This window comes from Cervus canadensis, chromosome 17, assembly GCF_019320065.1.
Source record: "Cervus canadensis isolate Bull #8, Minnesota chromosome 17, ASM1932006v1, whole genome shotgun sequence".
Lineage (NCBI taxonomy): Eukaryota > Metazoa > Chordata > Mammalia > Artiodactyla > Cervidae > Cervus > Cervus canadensis.
Window position 1 is genome coordinate 60,251,729 of NC_057402.1, and position 25,090 is coordinate 60,276,818.

The following is a 25,090-nucleotide window of genomic DNA, read 5'->3' on the forward strand; positions in this document are numbered from 1 at the left end:
TTGAATGCAGCTAAGCTATTGCTGAGGGAAATTTATAACACTAAGTGAATTGAGGTAAACAGTTCTCAAATCAATAATAAGCTCCTACCTCAAGAAATCAGAAAATGAACAAATAAGCACAAAGCAAGCAGGGAAAAAAAGAAATATGAAAGGAGAATTCAACAAAAATTAAAACAGAGAAACAATAGAGAAAATCAGTAAAACAAAAAGCTGGTTCTTTGAACACTTCAACAGAATTGACAGGCTTCTGCTAAGACTGACAGAGATAAAGAGAAAGAAGATACAAAGTACACACCTCCAAAATGAAGTAGGCAACATCATTACCTTATCCTGATCATGATATTGTGTCTATTCATACAAGAACTTACCCCTGGGGGAAACTGTGTGAGAGGATCTCTCTGTACTATTTTTTGCAGTTTCCTGTGATCTGCAACTATTTCAAAATGTTTTTAAAAATTAAGTTAAAAATAAAAGTTTTATGAAATTCCAAAATATTTGAAAATAAAATAAGAGCAGTTGAAGATTAAAAAACTTTAGAGAAAAGCAAATTCATTTTCTTCATTTTTTTTTTTCAATTTATCTAGCTGATCAAAGACAGAGTGATATGTAGGCTGCCTTCATTCCTGGGAACTGCCTTCCAGCACAATTCCTGTCCACCAAAAACAGGAGACCGAACCTTGAAACACAGGGCCCAGAGGAACCCCAATTCTCCATGTATAACTGTCTCAGTCGAAATGAGTTCCCAGGACAGAGGTATCCCATCCTCCCATAGAAATGCCGCAAAAAGTGTAACTACCAGAAAATTGTGTAGTAGCTATTGCTGGCCATAGATCTTACAGTTTAGCAGCTGGAAGGAAAAATGCCTGTCCCCATCCTTAGGAAGTCTGAGGGCAAGTCCCATCTCCTTGGCCAAGCCCATTCCCCCAGCAAAATGGTCTTGCAGGTACACATTCAATCTTGCAGAGGTGGCTTCCTGCTGTGGCAATTATTGGCCAAGCCTTGGACAAGGTGCTGCGATAATATGATGATCAGTCAGCCCTTGTCTGTGTCCTGGAGGACGAACAATCACATCAGGGAGAAATAATTACAGCTTGTGTTTAGTTTCAGAGAGAAATGTGTCCCAAAAAACAATACTAAAGGGTTTCTTAAAGTCCCCACCAGAAAACAGAGTGTTCCCTGCTATGAGGTGTTTTGAAATAAAAAAAGCAAAACACCTCTAGTCAAATAACTTAGTGCATTTCCAACAGACCTGATTAAAACGCACCTCTTTTTTTTTTTTTTTTTGATCAAAGTATAGTTGAATTGCAATGTTGTGACAATCTCTGCTATACAGCAAAGTGACCCAGTTACATACACCCATACATTCTTTTTAATATTCTTTTCCAGTATGATTTATCACAGGATATTCAACAGAGTTTACTGTGATACACATTAGGACCTTGTTGTTAATCCATTCTAAAGGTAATAGTCTGCATCTACAAACCCCAAACTCCCAGTCCATCCCTCTCCCTCCCCTCGCCCTTGGAAGCCACAAGTCTGTTCTCTATGTCTGTGAATCTGCTCCTGTTTTGTAGTTAGGTTCATTTGTGCCATATTTCAGATTCCACATATAAGTGATAGCTCCAGTTCAGTCGCTCAGTCATGTCCGACTGTTTATGACCCCGTGAATCTCAGCATGCCAGACCTCCCTGTCCATCACCAACTCCCGGAGTTCACCCAAACTCATGTCCATCGAGTCGGTGATGCCATCCAGCCATCTGACCCTCTGTCATCCCCTTCTCCTCCTGCCCCCATCCCTCCCAGTAGCAGGGTCTTTTCCAATGAGTCAGTTCTTTGCATGAGGTGGCCAAAGTATTGGCGTTTCAGCTTCAGCATCAGTCCTTCCAGTGAACACCCAGACTGATCTCCTTTAGGATGGACTGGTTGGATCTCCTTGCAGTCCAAGGGACTCTCAAGAGTCTTCTCCAACACCACAGTTCAAAAGCATCAATTCTTCAGCGCTCAACTTTCTTCACAGTCCAACTCTCACATCCATACATAACTACTGGAAAAACCATTGCCTTGACTAGACGGACCTTTGTTGGCAAAGTCATGTCTCTGCTTTTAAATATGCTATCTAGGTTGGTCATAACTTTCCTTCCAAGGAGCAAGCGTCTTTTAATTTCATGGCCGTAATCACCATCTGCAGTGATTTTGGAGTCAAGAAAATAAAGTCTAACACTGTTTCCACTGTTCCCCCATCTATTTCCCAGTGATGGAACCAAATGCCATGATCTTAGTTTTCTTAGCTTTAAGCCAACTTTTTCACTCTCCTCCTTCACTTTCATCAAGACGCTCTTTAGTTAATCTTCACTTTCTGCCATAAGTGATATCATATATATATTTAAGTGATATCATATGATATTTGTCTTTCTCTTTCTGACTTATTTCACTTAGTATGATAATATTTAGTTGCATCCATGTTGCTACAAATAGCATTATTTTGTTCTCCTTCATGGCTGAGTAGATTTCATTGTATATATGTATCACTATGGTTGCTTCCATGTCTTGGCTATTGTAAATAGTGCTACTATGAACATAAGAGTGCAAATATCTTTTTAAATTACAGTTTTGCCTGGGTATATCCCCAGGAGTGGGATTGTTGGATCATATGGTAATTCTATTTTTAGTTTTGTGAGGCACTTCCATACTGTTCTCCTTAGTGGCTGTATCAATTTACATTCCCACCAACAGTGTAGGAGGGTTCCCTTTTCTCCACATCCTCTCTAGCATTTGTTATTTGTAGACTTTTTAATTATGGCCATTCTGACCAGTGTGAGGTGGTACCTCATTATAGTTTTGATTTGCATTTCTCTAAAAATTAGTGATGCTGAGCAACTTTTTAAGTTCCCACTGGCCATCTATATGTCTTCTCTGGAGAAATGCAAAGATACCTGAGGCCCACTGGGTCCTCAGGACCCACTGGGTCCCAACTCAGGACCCACTGTGAATGTCCCAGTGAGCTTTGAATGCTGCAGTCGCTGTTACTTGACAGACTCTACCCCTGATGCAATCCAAGGGCTATTGGTGAGGAAAGCACAATTTGGAAGACACCGAGGACAAGTCCAGGGTCTCCACAGGGTTTCCTCACACCTGGGCTCCTGGTCAACTCATCTATGGGAGAAGCTTAGCGGTCTCAGGCCAATAAGATATCTACCTGCATTGAGAAAACAATTCTTTCTTTTTTCAAATCAGCAACTAAATTTCACCTACATATCATACCAATAAACCCTGAAAAGTCAGGATTAAAAGATTGCTTTAAATGTAGTCCTTATTCTCCTGAACCCAGAAATAGTGTAATGGCCACTGAATTTATTTAGTTGTTAAAACATTGGTTGAACTCATTCTTTCTGAAATTTTATTAAATCTGTCCTGGGCAAGGCAGTGGGGGGTGGGGGGCGGTATCTGCAAATAGTACTCTTTGTGTAAATAAGCTGTTTCTCAGTTGGTTTTGTCATGACTTTAGCGTCAGTTATGAGGAAGCTGTCTATGGCTGCACCAGGATGATCATTAACCCTTCAGAGGTCCATCAAACCCGTGGGCATCACGTTGACCTCTGGCCTGGTCTGCCTTTAAGCACAGTCCGACTTCTCCATTCACATCAGGAAGTTCTTATTCACATAACCAAATGTTTCAGTCAATCTATTTTTGTTTCATTTTAATGTGCCTTGGTTTGCATGGGCTGTAGCAAATGGCCATGTCCCTGTCTTTAACAGGGAAGTGTGTTCCAAGCCTGTCTCTCCTTAAATCTCCTTGGACTGAGAAGGCAATCAGCCCGCTGGCCACCATCTCTCACAAGGGCCCCAGCAGCCACCAGCTGTTTGCTGACTGTGGTGCTCATCGGGAACATGAAGCAAACCAAAAACTGTGCCAAACTTTGGGATGAATGCCAAGGGTTGTGAAATTCCTTGCTCGGTTGTACATGCACCATCTTTCAGGTCCTAGTAACATAACCTCTGACTGAGCTCCATCAGCCTCTGATCACAAAACAAGGCCACCTTTGAGAAGCTGAAATGAGTTGGCCTCAAGGTTTGCCCCCTTATTCTGAGTCCTGAGAGGGGCCTCACACTCACCCCCAGCAGCTCACCTGCCCTGGCCTTCAGCTGCAGCCCCCACCCGCCCAGATGTCTGCCCAAAAGGGACCTCACTCTGACCTTCTCAGCCCTGCCTGCCATCCAACGGCACCAAGCTTGCACACCCTGGAGGCTCTGATGCCAGGACTCTCTTGGCTCTTGTAGAGGGAGAATAGGTTCCTCCCACTGTTGTGCCACCTTCAGCTTCTTGGGCTTGTAAATAGTTCTTTTTATGGCAGAACCGGCCAAAGTTTTCCTTCAGACAGCACAGGTTCTGTCTACTCCTGCCCTCTCATATCCTCCATGGAAAGTCACTCTGTCTACTCCTTGTGTCCCTTCTTCAGCTGCGAAAATTCAAATCCAGCCTCAGCCCCACAGACTCAACCAAGAACTCCCCTCTAATAAAAGAACAAAAACTCTAGTGCATAGAAATAGATACAAATAAATACTCATGGTTCACTAGTTTAAGGGGCGGTTAGAAAAATATGAAGATTCTTTTTTCATTCATAGCTTCTGGATCCAATTCAGCCAGACAACATTGTCTTTTTTATGAAAATAACAATTTTATAATAAAAATTGTTTGTGTTCATCCTAGAAGAAAGGTCTAAAGGAGGAAAAAACATTACTTGACTCCCACCTCCCAGAGATCAAATTTTTGCTTCAATGTGCCTTTCATATATAGACAAAATTAGACTCACACCATCCCCTGCAGGTGTCATTCACTGAGCATTTTCATGCATGACTGACTAATTTCCCTAAACTTCCTTATATTAATAGAGTGAAATGTTCTTACTCTTGCACCGAGTCCCTTTTATCATCTTTTGTAGAGTTACGATGGGGCAAGTAGTTGCTCAAGCAGGATGAGTATCATGTGAACTTGGCTAGCACCTGGTACACAGAAAAATGCCCAGTAAACATCAGTTGTTATTATTAGCCACAAAATTGACCCATGATTTGAGAGAAAGTTGAAAAAGTGATTAAAGTTTGGAGAGAATCCAGGAATTTCTGTCCTAGTACTAGTTACCATCTTATTTTCTTAAACTCTCTGAGTCACCCCCCTCCCATCATCATCTCTCCATGTGGAACAGGTACAGTTTCTTGGGTGTTCAGTCTGAGGCCAAACACGGAGACACTATGTTTGTCTGGCTTGTTTTCTGTGCTAAGGTTTCTTTTGGTAGAAAGATATTAACTGTAAGGGGCAATGGTACTGCCTTAAATTAAGTTGGACACAGAGGCTGCCATAGCTCACACATTACAAAACCCAGGTTAGTTAATGGGATTAGGAACAAAACCTACCTATGTTGGAGGGTGGCTATGTTGTCTGAGTTATCCATCAGAAAGTTTCTTTCACATCTGAAACCAGGTTCATAATCTTGAGCATACAGTACCCTTCAAGCTGACTCTCCCAATTCACTTCTCCAGCCTTATCAAATGCAAGTGTCCCTCCTACAGTCAGAGAAAATGACAGCTTGTACTTGCCAGATTCTCTTATACCTCCACAACTTTCTACGTGCTGTTCCCTCTCCCTGGAGTCTCCTCCCCACCACACCTCTTCTTTGTACTGATAACTTGTCTCAAATTCTCTCTGCCCCAAGAAGCCTACCCTGCCTAGGAGTAGGCTGGCACTGAGTCCAGCTTTTGATCTTCCTCTCTGCTCTTTTGGCATGGCCAGTTCCAGTCTGTATCCTCTGTAGGCTGCACACTTGTGAAAGATGAGAACGGTATCTTTTAAAGTTTAATCCCAGGATCTAAGAGACATCTAGTGTAAAGGAGCAGTTAATAACTGTCTTATGTGTGAATGCTCAAATGCATTATTTTCTCTATATTAGCAATGTAGATCTCTTTGAAGACATTTTCTTCCTTCTTCAGAGTGAATTACTATCTTACTTATATAATCAGAAAAACATAATAACACAAGCCTCTATTGCATTTCTAATCAGATAAATTATTTTTATAATAAAAATTTAAAAACCAGTCACACTCAGGGAACTCAAACTGGGGCTCAGTAACAACCTAGATGGGTGGGTGGGGAGGGAGGTTCAGGTGGGAGGAGACATGGGTAAACCTATAGCTGATTCATGTTGAAGGTAGAAACCAGCACAATACTGTAAAGCAATTATCAGTTAAAAATAAATTTTAAAAAACGAACCAATCACCATAACCATTTATAATATTTACAAAGTTTCTTCTAAAATTTGATGATTATTTCCTGGTTTGTGGCATTTTTAACACTTATGCTTCAATGTTTATTTTTCTAAAAAATAAGAATGTAAAATGTAAAATTCTAAAAATAGAATGTAAAAAAATGTCATGATAACCAAATATTACTACACAGCAGTCTAAATGCATACTTTTTCCAACCTAAAATTTTTCTGATAGTCCTCACTGAGGATTAAGAACTTTGTTCCAAGGGTTATTTTTTCTTTTCCTTTGAACACATCTTTTCTCTTTAGGGTTCCATTTATTATTACATGTTCAAGTCATGTCCTGGACAGTTTTCCTCAGTGAGGGCTCTGAGAAGGTGCACGTTGCTGGGGAATTTTGTGTACTCAGTGAAGTGAAAGTCGCTCAGTCGTGTCTGACTCTTTGCGACCCAATGGACTATACAGCCCATGGAATTCTGCAGGCCAGAATACTGGAGTGGGTAGCCTTTCCCTTCTCCTGGAGATCTTCCCAACCCAGAGATCAAACCCAGGTCTCCCACATTGCAGTCAGATTCTTTACCAGCTGAGCCACAAGGGAAGCCCAAGAGTACTGGAGTGGGTAGACTCTCCCTTCTCCAGAGGATCTTCCCAACCCAGGAATCAAACCGGGGTCTCCTGCATTGCAGGCGGATTCTTTACCAACTAAGCTATCTGTTAAACTTAGCTAAAGGCTTTCTTAGAATTGCTAAAATGTTTTTTTAATTACATCAACAATTTCTAACATGCCCTGATAGATTCATCCGCTGACTCTGGAGCAGACACCAGGACAACTTTCAGGAGGCTGATGAAAAAGAACTCCACTTGCTCTGTGCTACAAAAGCTGTGGCTGGAAGGCACAGCCTCTGCCATGAGGTCCTCAGGCAAGAGCGACACTGCTGGGCAGTCACTGTGGTGTCCTTCAGGGTAGTGATGCCTGCGAGCTCAGTTTTATTGCCTTGATTCAGTTCTCTTCTTGATTCCAAATGTTGTCCCTGATTTAGACACACCGTGTACTCTGTGCTGGCCTTTGCAAGTCACGGGCACTGTATTCCGCTGGGAGATGGGGCCCTGGAGAGTGGTTTCTGTTTCTGGCAGTTCCACTCCAGATTTTAGTGTGAGTCATAACATATCACTAATCTCTTGACCTCTATTTAAAAATCCTCCAGTGGCCAGGCTGCTGTCACCTGTTCCTCATACAGGAAAAAGTATAATCATCAATACAAGCCAACACAGCCAGGCCTGAAATAACAGCTCAGAGAAAGCGCCAGCAGACACACCCTTCCCACAGGCTGGTCCTGTCTGCCTTGCGAGCTGCCCCACACTGGGTCCAGTTGGATTATTTTAGGATTATTTCTGAGGGTGGAGAGAACATCAGACACTCAGCCATTTCCCCTGGTTTCTGTGCAAGAGGTTGGCTGTGTTCTTTGGCAGAGGATCAAGAAAGTGTGGTGCATTCTTAGTAAGCTAATATGGCTGGGTGATGTCAGGGTTTATTCCCCGGGCACTGCTTTCAGCAACGTGCCAAACTCGATGGCTTCACCTGCTACTTCCTAAAATAGGGGACTCAGATCCGATTCTAGACCATGGTTAAAATGACATTCCACATAATACAAAACATCCCAGGGCTCAGCTGGAAATCTAAAGTAATATAAATTAACATTCAGTACTCCAAAATTTAGACCCCCAAACTAATCTGGACAATAAGTTTCACTGAGATTAGTCCTGGATGTTCATTGGAAGGACTGATGCTGAAGCTGAAACTCCAGTACTTTGGCCACCTCATGCGAAGAGTTGACTCATTGGAAAAGACCCTGATGCTGGGAGGGATTGCGGGCAGGAGGAGAAGGGGACGACAGAGGATGAGATGGTTGGATGGCATCACCAACTCGATGGACATGGGTTTGAGTAAACTCCAGGAGTTGGTGATGGACAGGGAGGCCTGGCGTGCTGCAGTTCATGAGGCTGCAAAGAGTCGGACACAACTGAGCGACTGAACTGAACTGAACTGACTTTCTCAAGACCTTTTCCACTGGCACAATGCTCACGTTTTACATTATGTAAACTTTATGCTTGCATTTTACCCATATTGGGAAATTTAAGATTGGAGGAAATGTTTAGGCTTTATTAAGCCAGTCTCCTGGAACCCACACCCCAGTTATTCTCATTTTCCCAGTTCTCCACCTCTACATGCAAGCAACTGTCCCTGCTGACAGTAGGCACAACCTCTTGTCAAAGATGATGGCACCTGTCCCACCATGTACCACGCACTGTGGAGATACCCCTTCCTTCCTCCATTGCTCCAGTGGTTCAGAGAATAATAATTCATGGTTCATAATCAACGCATGGCTCCCTGGTACCATCTCCATGAAGCTATTGAAGAGGAAAAAAAATTTACAATAACTTCCTGTTCGTTCTGCTTCTGTAACTCAGCTTGCTTCTTGCAAAGCCTGGATCACATAGGTCACATAGTCTGGGAAAATGGAGACTTACAACAATGCTAGGAACTGAAGCTTATCTCACTCACACTTCCCCTATTTTGCCTAGCCCCTACAATCCTGCTTAACCAGCCTGTCCATGTAAAGGTCAGGCACCATCCCCCTCCTAACCACTGTTCCCATGAGAGCAAAACCCCTAGTTTAAAACAACATGTCAACAGTTAGCAAGGCCAACTATAGTCTGATGTCATACCCTGTCTATAAAAACTCTGTAACCCCTTTGTTCAGGGCTCAGAGCTTGGAGTGGTAACTGCTCTGGGCCCGCCGGCGTAATATACCTGCGTTCTCCAGCTCTCCGAGTGTGGTGCTTCGTTTATCAATTATTGGCTTCTGCAACATTTCTGGAGGCCCCATCGAGATTCCAACCATGCCAGCCCCTTGAGCTGCCAGACCAGTGGCTCAGCCAGGCCAGAGCTGAGGAACTCCAAGATGAACAAGGAGGCACACTACCTGATGTTTTTCTGGGTTCTCTTTCAGACCAGCATTCCGACTCTCTGGATAGCCAAGCCCCGACTGTACTCATTGGAGGGATGGACCGACTCACCAGGAACAGCCATGGGATAAGGTAAGGCCCCGAGGCCAGTCCCTAGTCAGGTCCTACCCCAGTGGGTAGAAGAGGAGACTCTTCTACCAAAGAGACCTTCTTTGGGCTCCCAGGAAGGGAGCACCAGTTAGGGAAACCTGGGGACACGGGAGAAGGAAATCATCGGGATAACCTCTGTTGATTGAACGGAGTGAGCGCTCCATCGTCCTTGGACTACAGAGCCTAAGAGGGTCCTAACCTGTGGTTCTGTGATGACCTCATAAGGCTAAACGACGGTGCCAGACTCTGGTGTATCTGATCCCTCCCTGTGAGGCTGGCCCTGGTCCGGGGTTCACACCAACCTGCCAACACTAAGAGGCATCTTAAATCTCCCTCAGAGGAGCAGCCAGGTGGACAAAACGTGAAAGCAAACAAGTGTGCAGCCTGATAAGCTTGCGCTTCAGGTTCGATTGTGTGGCTCCAAGGCCTTTGGGCTACAGAGTCCAAGTGGGCCCTAACTTGCCGTTCAGTGGCAAAACCTCACAGAGCGCAAGGAGGTATCTGTCTCTGCGGGACCCCGCCCCTCCCTGTGAGTCACAACTGGGTCCGGGGTTTACACTGGCCCACCAAAGCTAAGAGGTACCTAAACTCCCCGCAGGGCCTCAGCCAAGCAGGCACTGGGATGGCCTCCTCTTTTGAGGGGGCACCCACCCTTGTCCGTCTTTGTGCCACCGACACAGAGTGGGGTACACAGGGAGGGGGAAAATTGGTTACTGATTTGATTTAGAAGTTGTGTATGCCCAAGCGGCCTGTTTGCCCTAGGGCCCTCCGCCAAAATTATTTCCTTAAAAATTTTAAGCCTCACTCTCCCCTTCCATCAGCTGACTCCTCCAACCGACTTACTGAGAAATTAGGTTTTCCTCAAAACAACTTGGCCCTTTTGCCAGGTGGCTCTGTACCTCCCTGTCTCTTGGTCCCTTGAGCCAACCCAAGTGAAGTGGCACACTCTGACGTGCTCCTGCATACTTTTGGAGTCTTATTAGGAGGCTGCCTTCCTCTGTCACCTTTTCCTTCATAAATCCCTCATTCTCAAAAAAAAAAGAAAAAAAATAAATAAATAAATCCCTCATTCTCTGAGGATTTTAGGCCCTTCACCTAGGCGAGGAGTATGCATATTGCTCTCTCCACCTGCTCAGTGCCTTCGAGAGGGTCAATCACCCTAGACCCCCTCCAGAGCCCCACCTGAAGTTATTCCCCAGTGAACCCCATTATGAGGGATCACCTCCTTTCAGCCCCATCTCCCTGGAACATTTAGCTATCAGGGCCATCTTCAAGGAAGCATGTAATTGTGCTCTCTGGAATCCTGGGCCTTCCAGTAGTGGCAGCATCAGTGCTAACTAGGTTGTAAGACCCTAAGACAAGGCCCTTCCCATGTGCGCCCTTCTCCTTTCTGGTCGAGGAGGTAGATTACATTTGTCAACATGGGGGGAAGTTCCTCTAAGCCAACAGTTTTAGACTGCATGATAAAGAACTTTAAAAGGGTCTTCGCGGGGGATTACGGAGTCAAGGTGACTCCCAGGAAGCTCTGTAACTTAATGCTGGCTAGAATGGCCATCCTTTGATGTTGGATGGCCGCCAGAGGGCACTCTCGATCTGCCCACCATCCAAGCAGTGTACGGGTCGTCACTGGGACTCCAGGACATCCAAATCAATTTCTGTACATATATTCCTGGCTCCTAATAGTGCAGACCCTGCCCCTATGGTCAAGATTTTGGAGGAATGGAAAGGGACAGAGTAGGGTATTTGTGCCCCAACGACCCAAAAGGAAGAAGAAAAGCATATATTCCAAGGAGACCCAGGGGAAGATCTGCCACTGTTCCTGCCACATGCGCCAATGCACAGCCAGGGCCAGATCCACTGCTGGACAGTCCACCTCCCTCCGTGGCCCCCACACCACCTCATGAGCAAGACTCCAGCCCAGAACCATTAGGGAGATGGCTCCATTTGGCCAACCAATCTAACCTGTGGGCCACAGACTCAAGCCACTACAAGATACTCAAGGTCCCCAACAAGTGAATGAGGACAGTTCAGTCTAGCTTGGTCCCTCCATCATCTATTACCAGCCCTTCAGCACTACTGATATCTTGCACTGGAGGCACCATAATCCAGTGTACTCTGGTAAACCACAGGCTATGATTGACCTCCTAGAGTCCATTTTCCACACCCATCAGCCTACATGGGACAACCATCACCAGCTCCTTATGACTCTCTTCACCGCTGAGGAAAGGCAGCATATCTCGACAGAAGCCCAAAAGTGGCTCCAAGGACTGGCCCCCACAGAGGTCTTAGATGTAGAAGGATAGGTGTAAGAAGCAATGCCAGAGATGAGACCTGAATGGAATTTCAATTACCAGAGAAGGACAAGGAGCCCTGACCAACTATCATGATGCCCTTCTACATGGACTTTGAGCCGGAGCCAAAAAGCCCACTAATATACTCAAAACTAGAATGATAATCCAAAACCAGATGAAAGCCCCACCAATTTCTATGAAAGTCAGTGCAAAGCATTCTGAACATACACCCAGTTTGACCTTGAGACACCTGAGAATCAACGGATGATTAACGCTGCCTCTGTGTCTCAATCCTGTGCAGACATTTGATGAAAGCTCCAAAAGCTGTTAGGCTTCGCTGGGATGAATGCCACACAGCTCCTGAAGGAGGCAAACAAGATCTTTGTAAACTGGAACCACGAAGCTCAAAGAGAAGCAGAATGAAGAATGAAGCAGAGAACAGCCCTGCTAGCAGCAGCACTGGGGAACCCAGGTCCAGTGAAATAGACTGTTCCCTCACTGAAAGGGGATGCCAAGAAGAGACCACCACTATGCCAGTGTGCCTATTGCAAAGAGGCTGGCCACTAGAAGAATGAATGCCCCCATTGCAGAGGGATGTCTGAAGGGTTGAAGAAGTTCAGTCAACCCAGCAAGGAAGGTACTAGCCTGAGCCAGTTGTCCAAGACCTTATCGACCTGGCTGGAACAGAACTGGACTAGGGAGGATGGGGCTCCCTGATCCTTGGGTCCCCAGGAGCCTCTGGTCATGACGAAAGTAGGGGGCGAATCAATGACTTTTTTGATGGACACCAGAGCTGAACACTCCACGGTAACCACATCCGTGGCTCCCCTCACAGGCCGAACAGCAACTGTTATTGGGGCCACAGGGAACATGGCTACCCATTCATTTTACAAAGCCCATTCATGCCAGCTAGGGGGCCACCTAGTGACTCATGAATTTGTACTTATCGGAATGCCCCATTCCCCTGCTGGGCAGACTACTGACAAAGCTGGGGGCACAGATCACCTTTGTCCCTGGGAAGCCAGTGAGCCTCACCCTGGGGAGCCAATCAGCTCTGATGATGGCTGTAATTGTGTCCAGGGAAGATGAATGGCGCCTCTATTCCTCAAGGAGGGAACTAATAAATCCTACCAGCCTGCTAAAAGAATTCCCTGCTGTCTGGGCAGAGAAGGGCCCCCAGCTTTTGCCAGACACCAACAGCCCATCATGGTGGACCTGAGGCCAGCGGCCATTCCTTCAGACAGAGACAATACCCAGTACCACAGGAGGCACGCCTGGGAATTCAGGACCACATCTAGCACCTCCGAGATGCCAAAATCCTAATCGAGTGTCAGCCTTCCTGGAACACTCTGCTCCTACCAGTCAAGAAGCCTGGAGGAAACGACTACTGCCCGTCCAGGACCTCCGCGCCGTCAACAATGCAGTTATCACCGTCCATCCAGGATCCCAAGCCTTTACACTCTCCTGAGCTCTTACCTTCTCAAGCAAGCTGGTTCTCCAACCTAGGTCTCAAGGATGCATTCTTCCGCCTCTGGCTGTCACTGGCCAGCCAGCCCTTGTTTGCCTTTGAGTGGGAAGACCCACGAACTGGGAGAAAGGCACAGCTGACTTGACCCGACTGCCGCAAGGCTTCAAGAACTCACCTGCCCTGTTTGCTGAAGCCCTGGTGCCTTTCCCAGAGAGACTTTGAACTGTATCTTACTCCAGTATGTAGATGATCTGTTGCTAGCCAGTCTCACTCAAGAGGACTGCTGGAAAAGCACCAACACCCTATTGGCTCCACTCTCCACCTCAAGATACAAGGTGTCATGGAAAAAGGCTCAGATCTGCAGACAGGAGGTCAAGTACCTTGGATTTGTCATCTCATAAGGGCGTTGGGTGCTCAGACATGAGAGGAAGCAAGCCATCTGTTCAGCACCTTGGCCAAGCACTGAGAAGGAAGTCTGTGAGCTCCTCAGGGCAGCTGGATTCTGCCAGAAATGGATCCTGGGTTTCTCTGAGATTTCCAAGCCATTGTTTGAAGCCACAGCAGGGTCTGGTAAGGACCTCCCAGAGTGGGGGCCTGAACAGGAAAAGGCCTTCAGGGAGATGAAGAGACCCTTGACTGGCGCTCCGGCATTAGGGCTGCTGGATGTGACATGGGACTTTAACCTCTTCACGCAGGAGAAAAGTCACACTGCACTGGGGTCCTCACACAGAGAGCTGGGCCGTGGGAGCGCCCAGTGGCTGCCTGTCCGGCAGCTGGATCCTGTGGCTGCAGGATGGCTCCATGCCTCTGGGCATTAACTGCCACTGTGTTCCTGGTCAGAGAAGTAGATAAGCCTACTCTGGGACAAAATATAAATGTAAAAGTTCCCCATTCTGTTGCTGCGCTGATGAACAGCCATGGGCATAAGTGGCTGACCAACACCAGGATCACTCACTATCAAAAACTGCTTTGTGAAAACCCACGGGTCCAACTCGAGACTGTGCAGACGCTGAACCCCGCCACCTTCTTTCCTGTGGTAGCGGGAACCCGCAATCACACTGCGAGGAGGTCATAGGTAAAATTTACTCAAGCAGGCCAGACCTGATAGACATTCCCCTCCAGAACCCAGAACTGGAACTGTTTACTGACAGAAGCAGTTTCGTCCAGGATGGGCAGTGCACGGCAGGCAATGCCGTAACAATAACTGATGAGATAGTGAAGGCTGAGTCCTTGCCACAAAGATGGTCAGCACAACAGGTTGAGCTGTGGGCACTCATGCCGGCGCTAAGGCATGCTGAAGGAAAGTGAGTCAACATCTATACTGACTCAAGTTATGCCTTTGCTACTTTGCATGTTCATGGAGCCATTTATAAAGAAAGGGGGCTACTCACAGAGGTGGGTGGGGGGCAGGGAGGAGATAAAAAACAAAGAAGAAATCCTTCAGCTGTCAGAGGCAGTCTGGAAGCCTTCCCAAGTGGCAATCATCCACCACAAAACCCATCAAAGAGGAACTGATCTAGTCAGCGAAGGCAATCGGTCAGCTGACCAGGCAGCCAAGGAGGTGGCAACCCAACCGAGCCCCGCAGTATGCCCTGAGTCAATCTTTAAGGGCCTCTCAGCACCAGAATTGCCTCTGTCCCTGAGATACACCAAGGAAGAAGATCAAGGGGCTTTAGACGAGGGAGGAACAAAAGGAAAAGAGGGCTGGTGGAAGTTCCCAGACCAAAGATTCTTTGTGCCCGACAACATAGCAGTCCAACTGGTGAAACAACATCATCGGACAACTCGTTTAGGAAAAACTGCACTTGAAAGTTTGCTGAGCCACTAAGTATTTCATTCCTAAGCTCCCAACTCTGTGTGCCCAGATCACTGCTAAATGTGTGATTTGCATGCAAAACAACACCAGCCAAGGACCAAGACCCAGCTCAGGAGTGTAGACAGCTGAGACACAGCCCTTTGAAGATCTAGAAGTGGACTTTACTGAAGTCAAGCCCTATAGGGGCTATAAGTATTTACTTGTGGTAGTCTGCACCCCTCGGGAGGGGCGGAGGCCTACCCCACGTGCACTGAATGGGCATGAGAGGTGGCCAAGGCCCTGCTAAGAGACACGATCCCGAGATATAGGCTGCCTCTCTCCATGGTGTCTGACAATGGCCCAGGCTTTTTGTCTGAGATAATCCGGACTTTGTCCAAGACACTGGGATTCAAATGGAAGCTTCACACCCCTTACAGGCCACAGAGCTCAGGGAAAGTTGAGTGCATGAATCGGACCCTCAAGACTGCCTTAGCTAAGCTCTGTCAGGACACCCAGTTACCTTGGGTCAACATGCTACCCCTTCAGTTCAGTTCAGTTCAGTCGCTCAGTCGTGTTGGACTCTTTGCGACCCCATGAACCGCAGCACACCAGGCCTCCCTGTCCATCACCAACTCCCGGAGTTTACTCAAACCCATGTCCATTGAGTCAGTGATGCCATCCAAACATCTCATCCTCTGTCATCCCCTTCTCCTTCTGCCCTCAATCTTTCCCAGCATCAGGGTCTTTTCCAATGAGTCAGTTTTTCGAATCATGTGGCTAAAGTACTGGAGTTTCAGCTTCAACATCAGTCCTTCCAATGAACACCCAGGACTGATCTCCTTTAGGATGGACTGCTTGGATCTCCTTGCAGTCCAAGGGACTCTCAAGAGTCTTCTCCAACACCACAGTTCAAAAGCATCAATTCTTCTGCGCTCAGCTTTCTTTATAGTCCAACTCTCACATCCACACATGACTACTGGATAAACCATAGCCTTGACTAGACAGACCTTTGTTGGCAAAGTAATGTCTCTGCCTTTTAATATGCTGTCTGGGTTGGTCATAAGTTTCCTTCCAAAAAGTAAGCGTCTTTTAATTTCATGGCTGCAATCAATGCCCCTAGCCTTGCTCCAAGCCTGTTGTACCCCGAGGTCCTCAGACTATTATCCCTTTGAGATCTCATATGGAAGAATATCCCCAGTGATAGGAAAGCTCAAGGGAGACCCCCAATAACTAGCTGAACTGGAGATGTCCTGACACCTCCAGGCCCTGGAAAAATCTTCTGCCATCTCACCTGAGAAACCTTAGAAAGGACACCCATTCCTTTGGGCAACTGGACTCATCCCTATCAGCCAGGAGATGAGCTATGAGTTAAAGACTGGAAAAAGGAACCACTTCAGCCGGTTTGGACAGGCCCTCACATGGTCGTCCTGGCAACCCTTACTGCTGTTGAAGTTACAGGTGTCACCCCCTGGATCCACCACACCAGAGTTAAGACGGCAGCGGCTTCCTGTGACAAGAACACCTGGAAAGCAGTTCAGGACCCTGAAAGCCTCCTCAAGGTCCGGTTCCAAGACAGCAGCCCTCACCCATGAGGTATGCTGAGCCCTGCTCTAGTCACCCCACAAGCCGACTAGTCAACGCACGGCGGAAGCTTGAGGGCTCTTCAGCCCTGCTCCAGCCACACGCCAGCAGCTGGCTGGGTAACACATGGCGAAGCTTGAGGACCTGGCTATCAAAATACCAGTGGACTTTCACTGTCAACCCCGGCCCTCTCCCTAATCAGTACCATTGCTCTATTCTTTGCTACAGCATCAGCTTCAGCTGCACTCCAGGACTGGAATTTAGGTCAGAGGCTGCTGTTAGCTTCTGTTATTGCGCTATAGTGGGAAGCCTCATTCTTATCAGATATCTCTTATAATCAATCTTTCCTACTAACCAAAGCACTCACAGTATAGCTGATATGCCCCCTCACAATAGGTTCAGTTGCTATGGCCACAGCAACCCAAAGATCAGGAGGAAAACTTTTGCTAGTGTTCAGTTATCTGTTATGTGTGGGCTGCTTTGCAGTCTTTTGGTGTTCCTTGCTGTAACAGATGGTGCCACTCCTTACCCACCATGCACCTGTTGGCAATACCTTCTATCCTCATTTAGCCAACAGTTAGATCACTGCATTAGGGAAAGCCACTCCTATGGACAGACTACCTACTGTCTCCATAACCACCAAACATTTGTCCAAGGACGCAGCCAGAATGCTGTATCTGCTATCCTGCTCTTCCCCCAGGTGACCCTGTCCCTGCTCCTATTACCTTTCCCCCTCAAAACCCAGCTCTGGCCCAGATGCTTTCTCCTCCCAACACTGTGGCATTGCCTTTATGTCTCTGTGCCTCTATCTACCCCCATATGTCATGCAAATGTTATGACCTGGAACAAGTTTTTGCCTGACAAAAAGATGGGAAGACCTACTGCACAGGGAAAATAGTGTCGATGGGGCTAGTTGGACCAAACTTGCCCCAGAGTTCCAGGCCCTGCCTGTTGGAAAACTGACCAAGACTACAGGCCACTACCAAGAATAAAATCGAATGATGCTTACAATTTGGACCCCGACATGTATCAGATTCTCAGTACAACTCTGCAGCTGCTGCTAAGTCTCTTCAGTAGTGTCCGACTCTGTGCGACCCCATAGACGGCAGCCCACCAGGCTCCGCTGTCCCTGGGATTCTCCAGGCAAGAACACTGGAGTGGGTTGTCATTTCCTTCTCCAATGTGTGAAAGTGAAGTCGCTCAGTCGTGTGCAATTCGTCACGACCCCATGGACTGCAGCCTACCAGGCTCCTCCGTCCATGGGATTTTCCAGGCAAGAGTACTGGAGTGGGTTGCCATTGCCTTCTCCATCAGTACAACTCACCGCCTCCTTAAAAAACACTAACCCCCAGCTGGCCAAGGATTGTTGTCTTTGCCTATCCTTGGAGGCCCCACATTATTTAGCTACACCAGTACCATTAACTAATGTGATACTGATGGGACCTCCAACAAATTCATCTGTACCAGAAGAAATGTTGAAACCACGCCTGAGGAAGTTGTACTGACTCTAAAGTCCCCTGAGTGCTTTACAGATAATGGAGGGACAGTACCAGTAGGCGATTTTAACTAAGGACAAATGCAGTCAAGTCTTAAAAGAAGAATGGCCCACTCATCCTCCCACAAGCACAATATGGAGCCGTCTCCACCAAGGGCTTTTCTTTATATGTGGGACAGATGCCTATTTATGCCTACTAGTCAATTGGGGGGGGATGATCTGTATTTTAGCTTTCCTTACTCCCCAACAATCAGACTCTCACTTTTCCTCTGGCAGCACAGACACGATCGAAAAGAGCCATCCAGTTCATACCCCTACTGGTCAGTCTGGGGATAATGGCTGGAATAGGTATGAGGGTAGGAGGAATGGCCTCATCAGCCACCTTTTACCATAAATTATCCAGAGACTTGACAGATGATATTAAGAGAGTCCCTAAATCATTAGTGGCCTTGCAAGATCAACTAGACTTCCTGGCTACAGTGGTATTACAAAACAACAGGGGGCTGGACTTACTGACAGCTCAGAAGGGCGGACTCTGCCTCTTCTTGAATGAAAAATGCTGCTTCTCTGTAAACCGATCAGGAATAGTTAGAGATATGGCCCAGCAGCTAAAGGAACACATTACAGAAAGGAGACAAAAACTAGCTGATTCCTGGAACGATTGGAACACTATCAGGAGTGGAGCATCGTGGCTTCTCCCTTTAAGCAGTCCTCTCTTCATGCTCCTTGTGGCACTCTTGTTTGGCCCTTGCATTCTCAATGCAGTTACCTGGTTCATAACCTTTTGGATTGAATCCATAAAGTTACAAATAGTAGTAGCTCATTACAGACCCCTGAACAATGATGAGCTCAGTATGTCCTCCTAAAACGTGAGATGATGCTTTCTACAATGAGTGACAGAAGCATCAAGAGCAGGGATTGAAGAGGGAAAGTTAAAATTTACAATAACTTCCTGCTCGTTCTGCTTCTGTGACTCAGCTTGCTCCTCGCAAAGTCTGGATCACGTAGGTCACATAGTCTCAGAAAATGGAAACTTTCAACAATGCTAGGAACTGAAGCTTATCTCACTCACACTCGCCTGCTTTTGCAATTGCCTAACCCCTGTAATCCTGCTTAACCAGCCTGTCCGTGTAAAGGTCAGGCACCCCATCTCCCCACCATACCCCATCCTAACTGCTGTTCCAGCATAGGAGCACGAAACCCCTCGTTTAAACCAAGCCATTGGCAGTTAGCGTTGTCCACTGTAGTCTGATGTCATACACAGTCTGTAAAGCTTTGTAACCCTTTGTTGAGGGCTCAGAGCTTGGAGTGGTAACTCCTCTGGGCCGGCTGGCATAATAAACCTGATTCTCCAACTCTCCGAGTGCGGCGCTTGGTTTCTCGATTACTGGTTTCTGCAGCACTGTCATGTGGGATCTCTGCGCCCACAGGGCCTACCCCCGACGACGGCCTCTGCCACTGCCGCGCTCCTGCTCCCTGCCAGTCAGCGCAGAGCTGTGGGGGGGACGGGAGCTCTCTCCTGCCTCTGTGTCCTTGTGTGCCATCAGCCACCCGTTCCGGCAGCTCTCCCATCAGAAATGCTTGTAGCTCTTCCTGCAGCCTCAGGCTTCCTCTCTAGTTTGGAATCCCATCACTTTGCTCCCTATCGTTCCCTGAATAGTCCTGACTCCAAACTCTCCTTTTAACCTGTCATGATTATTGCCACTTTCCTCACACCTCTTCTCCACTCAACAGTCTGGGCTTCTTAATTACCAATGTTTGCATCTACATAATAATTTCATATCATAAAGAAAAAAATTAATATTCAGTCATTTTGAACCAGATACAGTTGGTTTTTTTTTTTTGTTTTTGTTGCAAAGATCATCCTGTCCTCTCTGCAATACCTTTACTGATTTAAATAACTTAAGGACCTGGAGAAGCTCTGCTATAAACATGCTGTATAAATTGTATGCGTATTATGCTTGTCTTTCAACTTAACTATTTAACATGCTATTGTTCATTATTGAATCATCCAGCTTGAGATATTTTGAAGCTGTTTTATCAGGTGCATACATGTTTAAAACTGAGATAGCAACCTGGTATGTTGAAATTTTTGCATAAGCAGTGACCTTTCGGGCTTCCCTGGTAGTTCAGCTAGTAAAGAATCCGCCTGCAATGCAAGAGGCCCTGGTTCAATTCCTGGGTCAGGAAGAGCTGCTGGGGAAGGATAGGCTACCCACTCCAGTATTCTTGGGCTTCCCAGGTGGCTCAGATGGTAAAGAATCTGCCGGCAATGTGGGAAACCTGGGTTTGATCCCTGGGTTGGGAAGATCCCCTAGAGGAGGGTATGGCAACCCACTCCAGTATTCTTGCCTGCAGAATCCCCATGGACAGAGGAGCCTGGTGGGCTACAGTCCACGGGGTCACAAAGAGTCAGACATGACTGAGCAACTCAGCACAGCACAGCCGTGACCTTTCCTATCTAATAATATAAAAATAGGGCTTAAGACCATAAGTATTAGTGGGATTGGAGAGGGTCACTAGACAATGTGTCTTTTTCATTCTTATACTTTCAACTTATATTGAAAACTTTTACTTATACATCCATGTATTTTTTCACTGTAATTTATTTCACTTACATTTATTTTATTATCACTTTGAACCTATATAGTAGACAAATGCCTTGTTCTGCAGAGATCCACTCTCATATTAGAATGTTCTTTGGGGAAATCTGATCTAGCAAAACCTGTTTTTACAGTCTGTGTATTATTTTATTTCTCTTACACATTTTTCATTATTTTAATTTATGTCTCATTTTGAGGGGGGTATTAATGTTTACATCTCCTCCACCATCCAAAGGAAAAAAAAATTGTTCTTTCTTTTAGAAAGTGAATGTCACTCAATTGTGTCTGACTCTCTGTGACCCTATAGACAATACAGTCCATGGAATTCTCTAGGCCAAAATACTGGAGTGAGTAGTCTTTCCCTTCTCCAGGAGATCTTCCCAGCCCAGGGATTGAACACAGGTGTCCTGCATTGCAGGTGGATTCTTTCCCAGCTGAGCCGCAAGGGAAACCCAAGAATCCTGGAGTTGGTAGCCTAATCCTTCTTCAGGGGATCTTCCTGACCCAGGAATCAAACTGGGGTCTCCTGCATTGCAAGCATATTCTTTACCACTGAGCTATCAGGGAAGCTGGGAAGAATTTTAGCACATATTCAAATATTTCAGACTCTTCACTCCTTATGTTGGTAATACCTAGATTTAAAATTCATAGTCATTAAGATATAGTTTTTCTTTTTCTTTGATCTTATTTTTAAGGATGATAAATTTTACTGAGAATGAAATCATTTGTTCCCTCATAAATCTCCTGTAGCATCTCCTAGACATTTCTTTCCACTTATACAAATATTTCCCGCTTGTTTCCAGTGCAGATCTTTGCCAAACCTTCCAAGACCTTCTGTGTCAGGGAGTATCTTAATATATCTCTGAGTCTGAATGACAATTTATTTGAATATAAACTTTTAGGTGCTAAGTTGTTTCCCTTCACTATGGGGAATATCCTACTTCACTGTCTTCTTGGAACTAGTTGATAGTGAAAAACAAATGATGTCAATCTGATTCTTGGGCCCTTCTGAGGTTTTCTTTCTTTTTTTTTTTTGTCTGTGAAGCCTCTAATTTCTTTGCCTTTGATATCTTATGTTTTACTATAATGTATGTACATGAATGCTTTCTTTACCTCTCCTCGAGGGCACACTCTGAGGCCTTTGAAACAAAGATCTTTCATCTTTATTTGATTTAGGAAAATTTATTTCCCATCATTCCTTCAAATATTTCCTCATCTCCATTTATATTTTCTCTTTCTGAGACTCCTATTATCTGGACATTGGCACTTCTATTTCTCTCCTCCATACATGTATATGTGTATATATATATTTTTTTTTAATTGGAGGATAATTGCTTTACAATGTTGTGTTGGTTTCTGCCATACAGCAACCTGGGTCAGTCATAAGTATATATATATATAAATATACATATGTGTGTATATATATATCCCCTCTCTCTTGAGTATCCCTCCACCTCCACCCCCCATCCCACCCCTCTAGGTCATCACAGAGTATCAAGCTGCGCTCCCTGTGTTATATAGCAACTTCCCACTAGCTATCTGTTTTACAGAGTAGTGGATATATGTCAATGTTACTTTCTCAATATATTTTTTAAAAAACTTGTTTTGGTTTTTCTCTTGAAGAGATTTCCTCAATCTGTCTCCTCATTCATTAACTCATTCCTCAGACATATCCCATTTAATGTATTCTTTAGTGTAAGTATTATTTTTTATAACTAATATTTCTGCTAATTTTCAGACACTTTTATTCTTGCTTCACGTTGCCAATTTTGTCTTTTGTCCCACTGAGTAGATTTTTTTTATTATTATTTTTTTTAATGAAGGATAATCGCTTTACAGAATTTTGTTGTTTTCTGTCAAACCTCAACATGAATCAGCCGTAGGTAAACATATATCCCCTCACTTTTGAACCTCCCTCGCATCTCCCTCCCCATCCCACCGCTCTAGGTTTATACAGAGCCTCTGTTTGAGTTTCCTGAGCCATATAGAAAATTCCCGTTGGCTATCTGTTTTACACATGGTAATGCAAGTTTCCATGTTACTCTTTCCATACAGATGTTTCTGACGGAATGATTGAAAGTGACTATGAGTTGTTCTTCATTCGTGTGTATAACTTAATGTCACTTCTGGGGCTTAGGACTTTTTAACTTAAATTCCTCTTCCTTATCATTTGTTCACAGACTCCATCGATAATTATGAGCATCCACCTGATGCCAGGCAGTCTCCTGGGTGCTAAAGACACAGCACATGGAAGAGACGAAGTTTCAGCCTCCATAGAACCTGCGATTGAGATGGGAAGATAAAAGTCAAATAATGAAATAATGGAAATATAATGGAACTAAAATAATGGACATTATGGATGTAACTTACAGTAGTACTATAAAAAATATAATGGAAATTATGGATGTAACTTGTACTATAAAAAATATAATGGAAATTATGGATGTAACTTACAGTAGTACTATAAAAAATATAATGGAAATTATGGATGTAACTTATAGTAGTACTATAAAAAATATAATGGAAATTATGGATGTAACTTAGAGTGGTACTAGAAAAAATGTACCCGAGAAAAGAGGTAGAAATAAAAGCGTGTGGGAGGAATATGATTTCGATTTTTACAAGCCAGGGGAGGCTTTCCTTATATACCCTATGAGGTGATTTGCTCATTTTTTCACCCTAGTAAGTAAGGTTGGTCAGACAAACTGCTTATTTTCACTAGATTTAAAGACTCTGCTTTATTCATAGTAATTTTACATATTTGCCTGCAAAATACGGCCCTTGAGCCAACAACTTGTTTACTCAATGCCTGTGAAAGTTCTAATTCTACAATGACAGAAATAATTGGGACAGAGATCAGATGGCCCAAAAGCCTGAAATATTTACTATCCAGGCCTTTACAGAAAAATTTTGTTGGTTCCTAGCTTGGATAATTGATTTTCAATTCCTTTGTATTTAAAGCCATTAATTATCCTTTTAGCTTTGCTTTAGTTGCATTTAACTGGCTTTGATATGACCTACATGTCATTTCAAACTATTTTTTAAGTAGTCACTATAACATATCCTTTTGAAGAAGGAAATGGCAACCCACTCCAGTCTTCTTGCCTGGAGAGCTCCATGGACAGAAGAGCCTAGCAGGCTCCAGGCTATGGGGTCACAAGAGTAGGAGATGACTTAGTGACTAAACCACCATAATGTATCCTTCTAGTCATTTATTTAGACATGAGTTGCTTAATTGCTAAACTATTAAAGATGTGTCTATTTATCTTTCTGTTCTTTATTTCCAGCTTAAATTCAAAGTTGTCAGAGTGCATATCTTGTTTTTTCATTTATTTGAATTTTTTTTTAAGATATAATTTAGGGACCAGCATATAGTATGCTTTTATTTTTCTTTCTTTCACATAGTATACTTGGTAACTGTTCAATGTGCACATAAAAAGAAACACTGATATGCAGCTGTCAAGTACAGTATTTTACGTAGATAAATTGCATTAATTTGATTAATTATGTTTCTCAAATGTTTTATATCCTTGGTGATTTTTTGACTGTTGTTGTAATACTTACTGAGAGACAAGTATTGAAATCTCCAGCTGCTATTATGTGATTTTAGATCAGTTTCTTCTCCTAGTTGTGTTAATTTTGCATTATATATTCTTTAGTTATTAGGTACACACAGGTGAAACATTAAGTCAGAAAATTTTAGGATGGCTACCTGTTTAGTTGATGCTTTTATTATTATAAAATGTTTCTGTTTGCTTCCTTTTTGTGTGAATTTTTGTCTTAAAGTCCATTAATTTGATATTACATACAAATTATCAGCTTTCTCTTGGCTACAGTTTACATGACATAATTTTTTCTATCCTTTTACTTCCCATTTAACTGTGTCCTTATATTTAAACTTCTCCTCTTATAAATAGCACACACTCAAGTCTTAGTTGTGTATCCAGTGTGACAATCTTGGTCTTTAAATAGAATGTTTAGTAATTCATACATGATGCAGCTAATAAAATAAATGAGTCTAAGTCTCCAGTGTTGCTATTTATTTCTATCAATACTATCTGTTCTATGTTTCATATTTCTTTTCAGCAGGCTTCTTTTGCATTAAACCTATTTATTATTATATTATTCATCTCTATTGCTATTCTTGAATATTTTAGTAGTTACCTAGAGATTCAATATTGGAGAAGGGAATGGCAAGCCACTCCAGTATTCTTGCCTGGAGAGTCCCAGGGTCTGGGGAGCCTGGTGGGCTGCTGTCTGTGGGGTCGCACAGAGTCGGACACGACTGAAGCGACTTAGCAGCAGCAGCAGAGATTCAATATGAATCCCTCATTTACTTCGGTTTACCTTAAGGGAGTTATTTTTACCACATTCTGAACAGTGTAAAAACTCTGTAACAGTTTTAATCCATTTAATATTCTCATTTATTGTGCTATTGTTGTCATATATTTTTATTTATTCTGCATGAGGTTGGCCAATCTTTT

General features: G+C 44.4%; 1 protein-coding gene across 1 annotated transcript; it reads left to right on the plus strand.

The window, feature by feature from the left end:
- Nucleotides 1-734: 734 nt before the first annotated feature.
- LOC122454968 lies at nucleotides 735-24,601 on the plus strand. Its single transcript, XM_043489608.1, has 4 exons — nucleotides 735-753; nucleotides 9,019-9,355; nucleotides 16,277-16,520; nucleotides 22,787-24,601. Exons 1-4 carry the CDS (start codon nucleotides 735-737, stop codon nucleotides 22,907-22,909), a joined length of 723 nt encoding a protein of 240 aa, XP_043345543.1. The 3' UTR covers nucleotides 22,910-24,601.
- Nucleotides 24,602-25,090: the final 489 nt, after the last annotated feature.

Bases quoted from the DNA above. Each gene is read 5' to 3' on its own strand.
- LOC122454968 (XM_043489608.1), top strand. The intron at 9,356-16,276 runs GTAAGGCCCCGA...CATCCCTATCAG, and splicing joins AGGAACAGCCATGGGATAAG to CCAGGAGATGAGCTATGAGT. The intron at 16,521-22,786 runs GTATGCTGAGCC...ATTTGTTCACAG, and splicing joins CAGCAGCCCTCACCCATGAG to ACTCCATCGATAATTATGAG.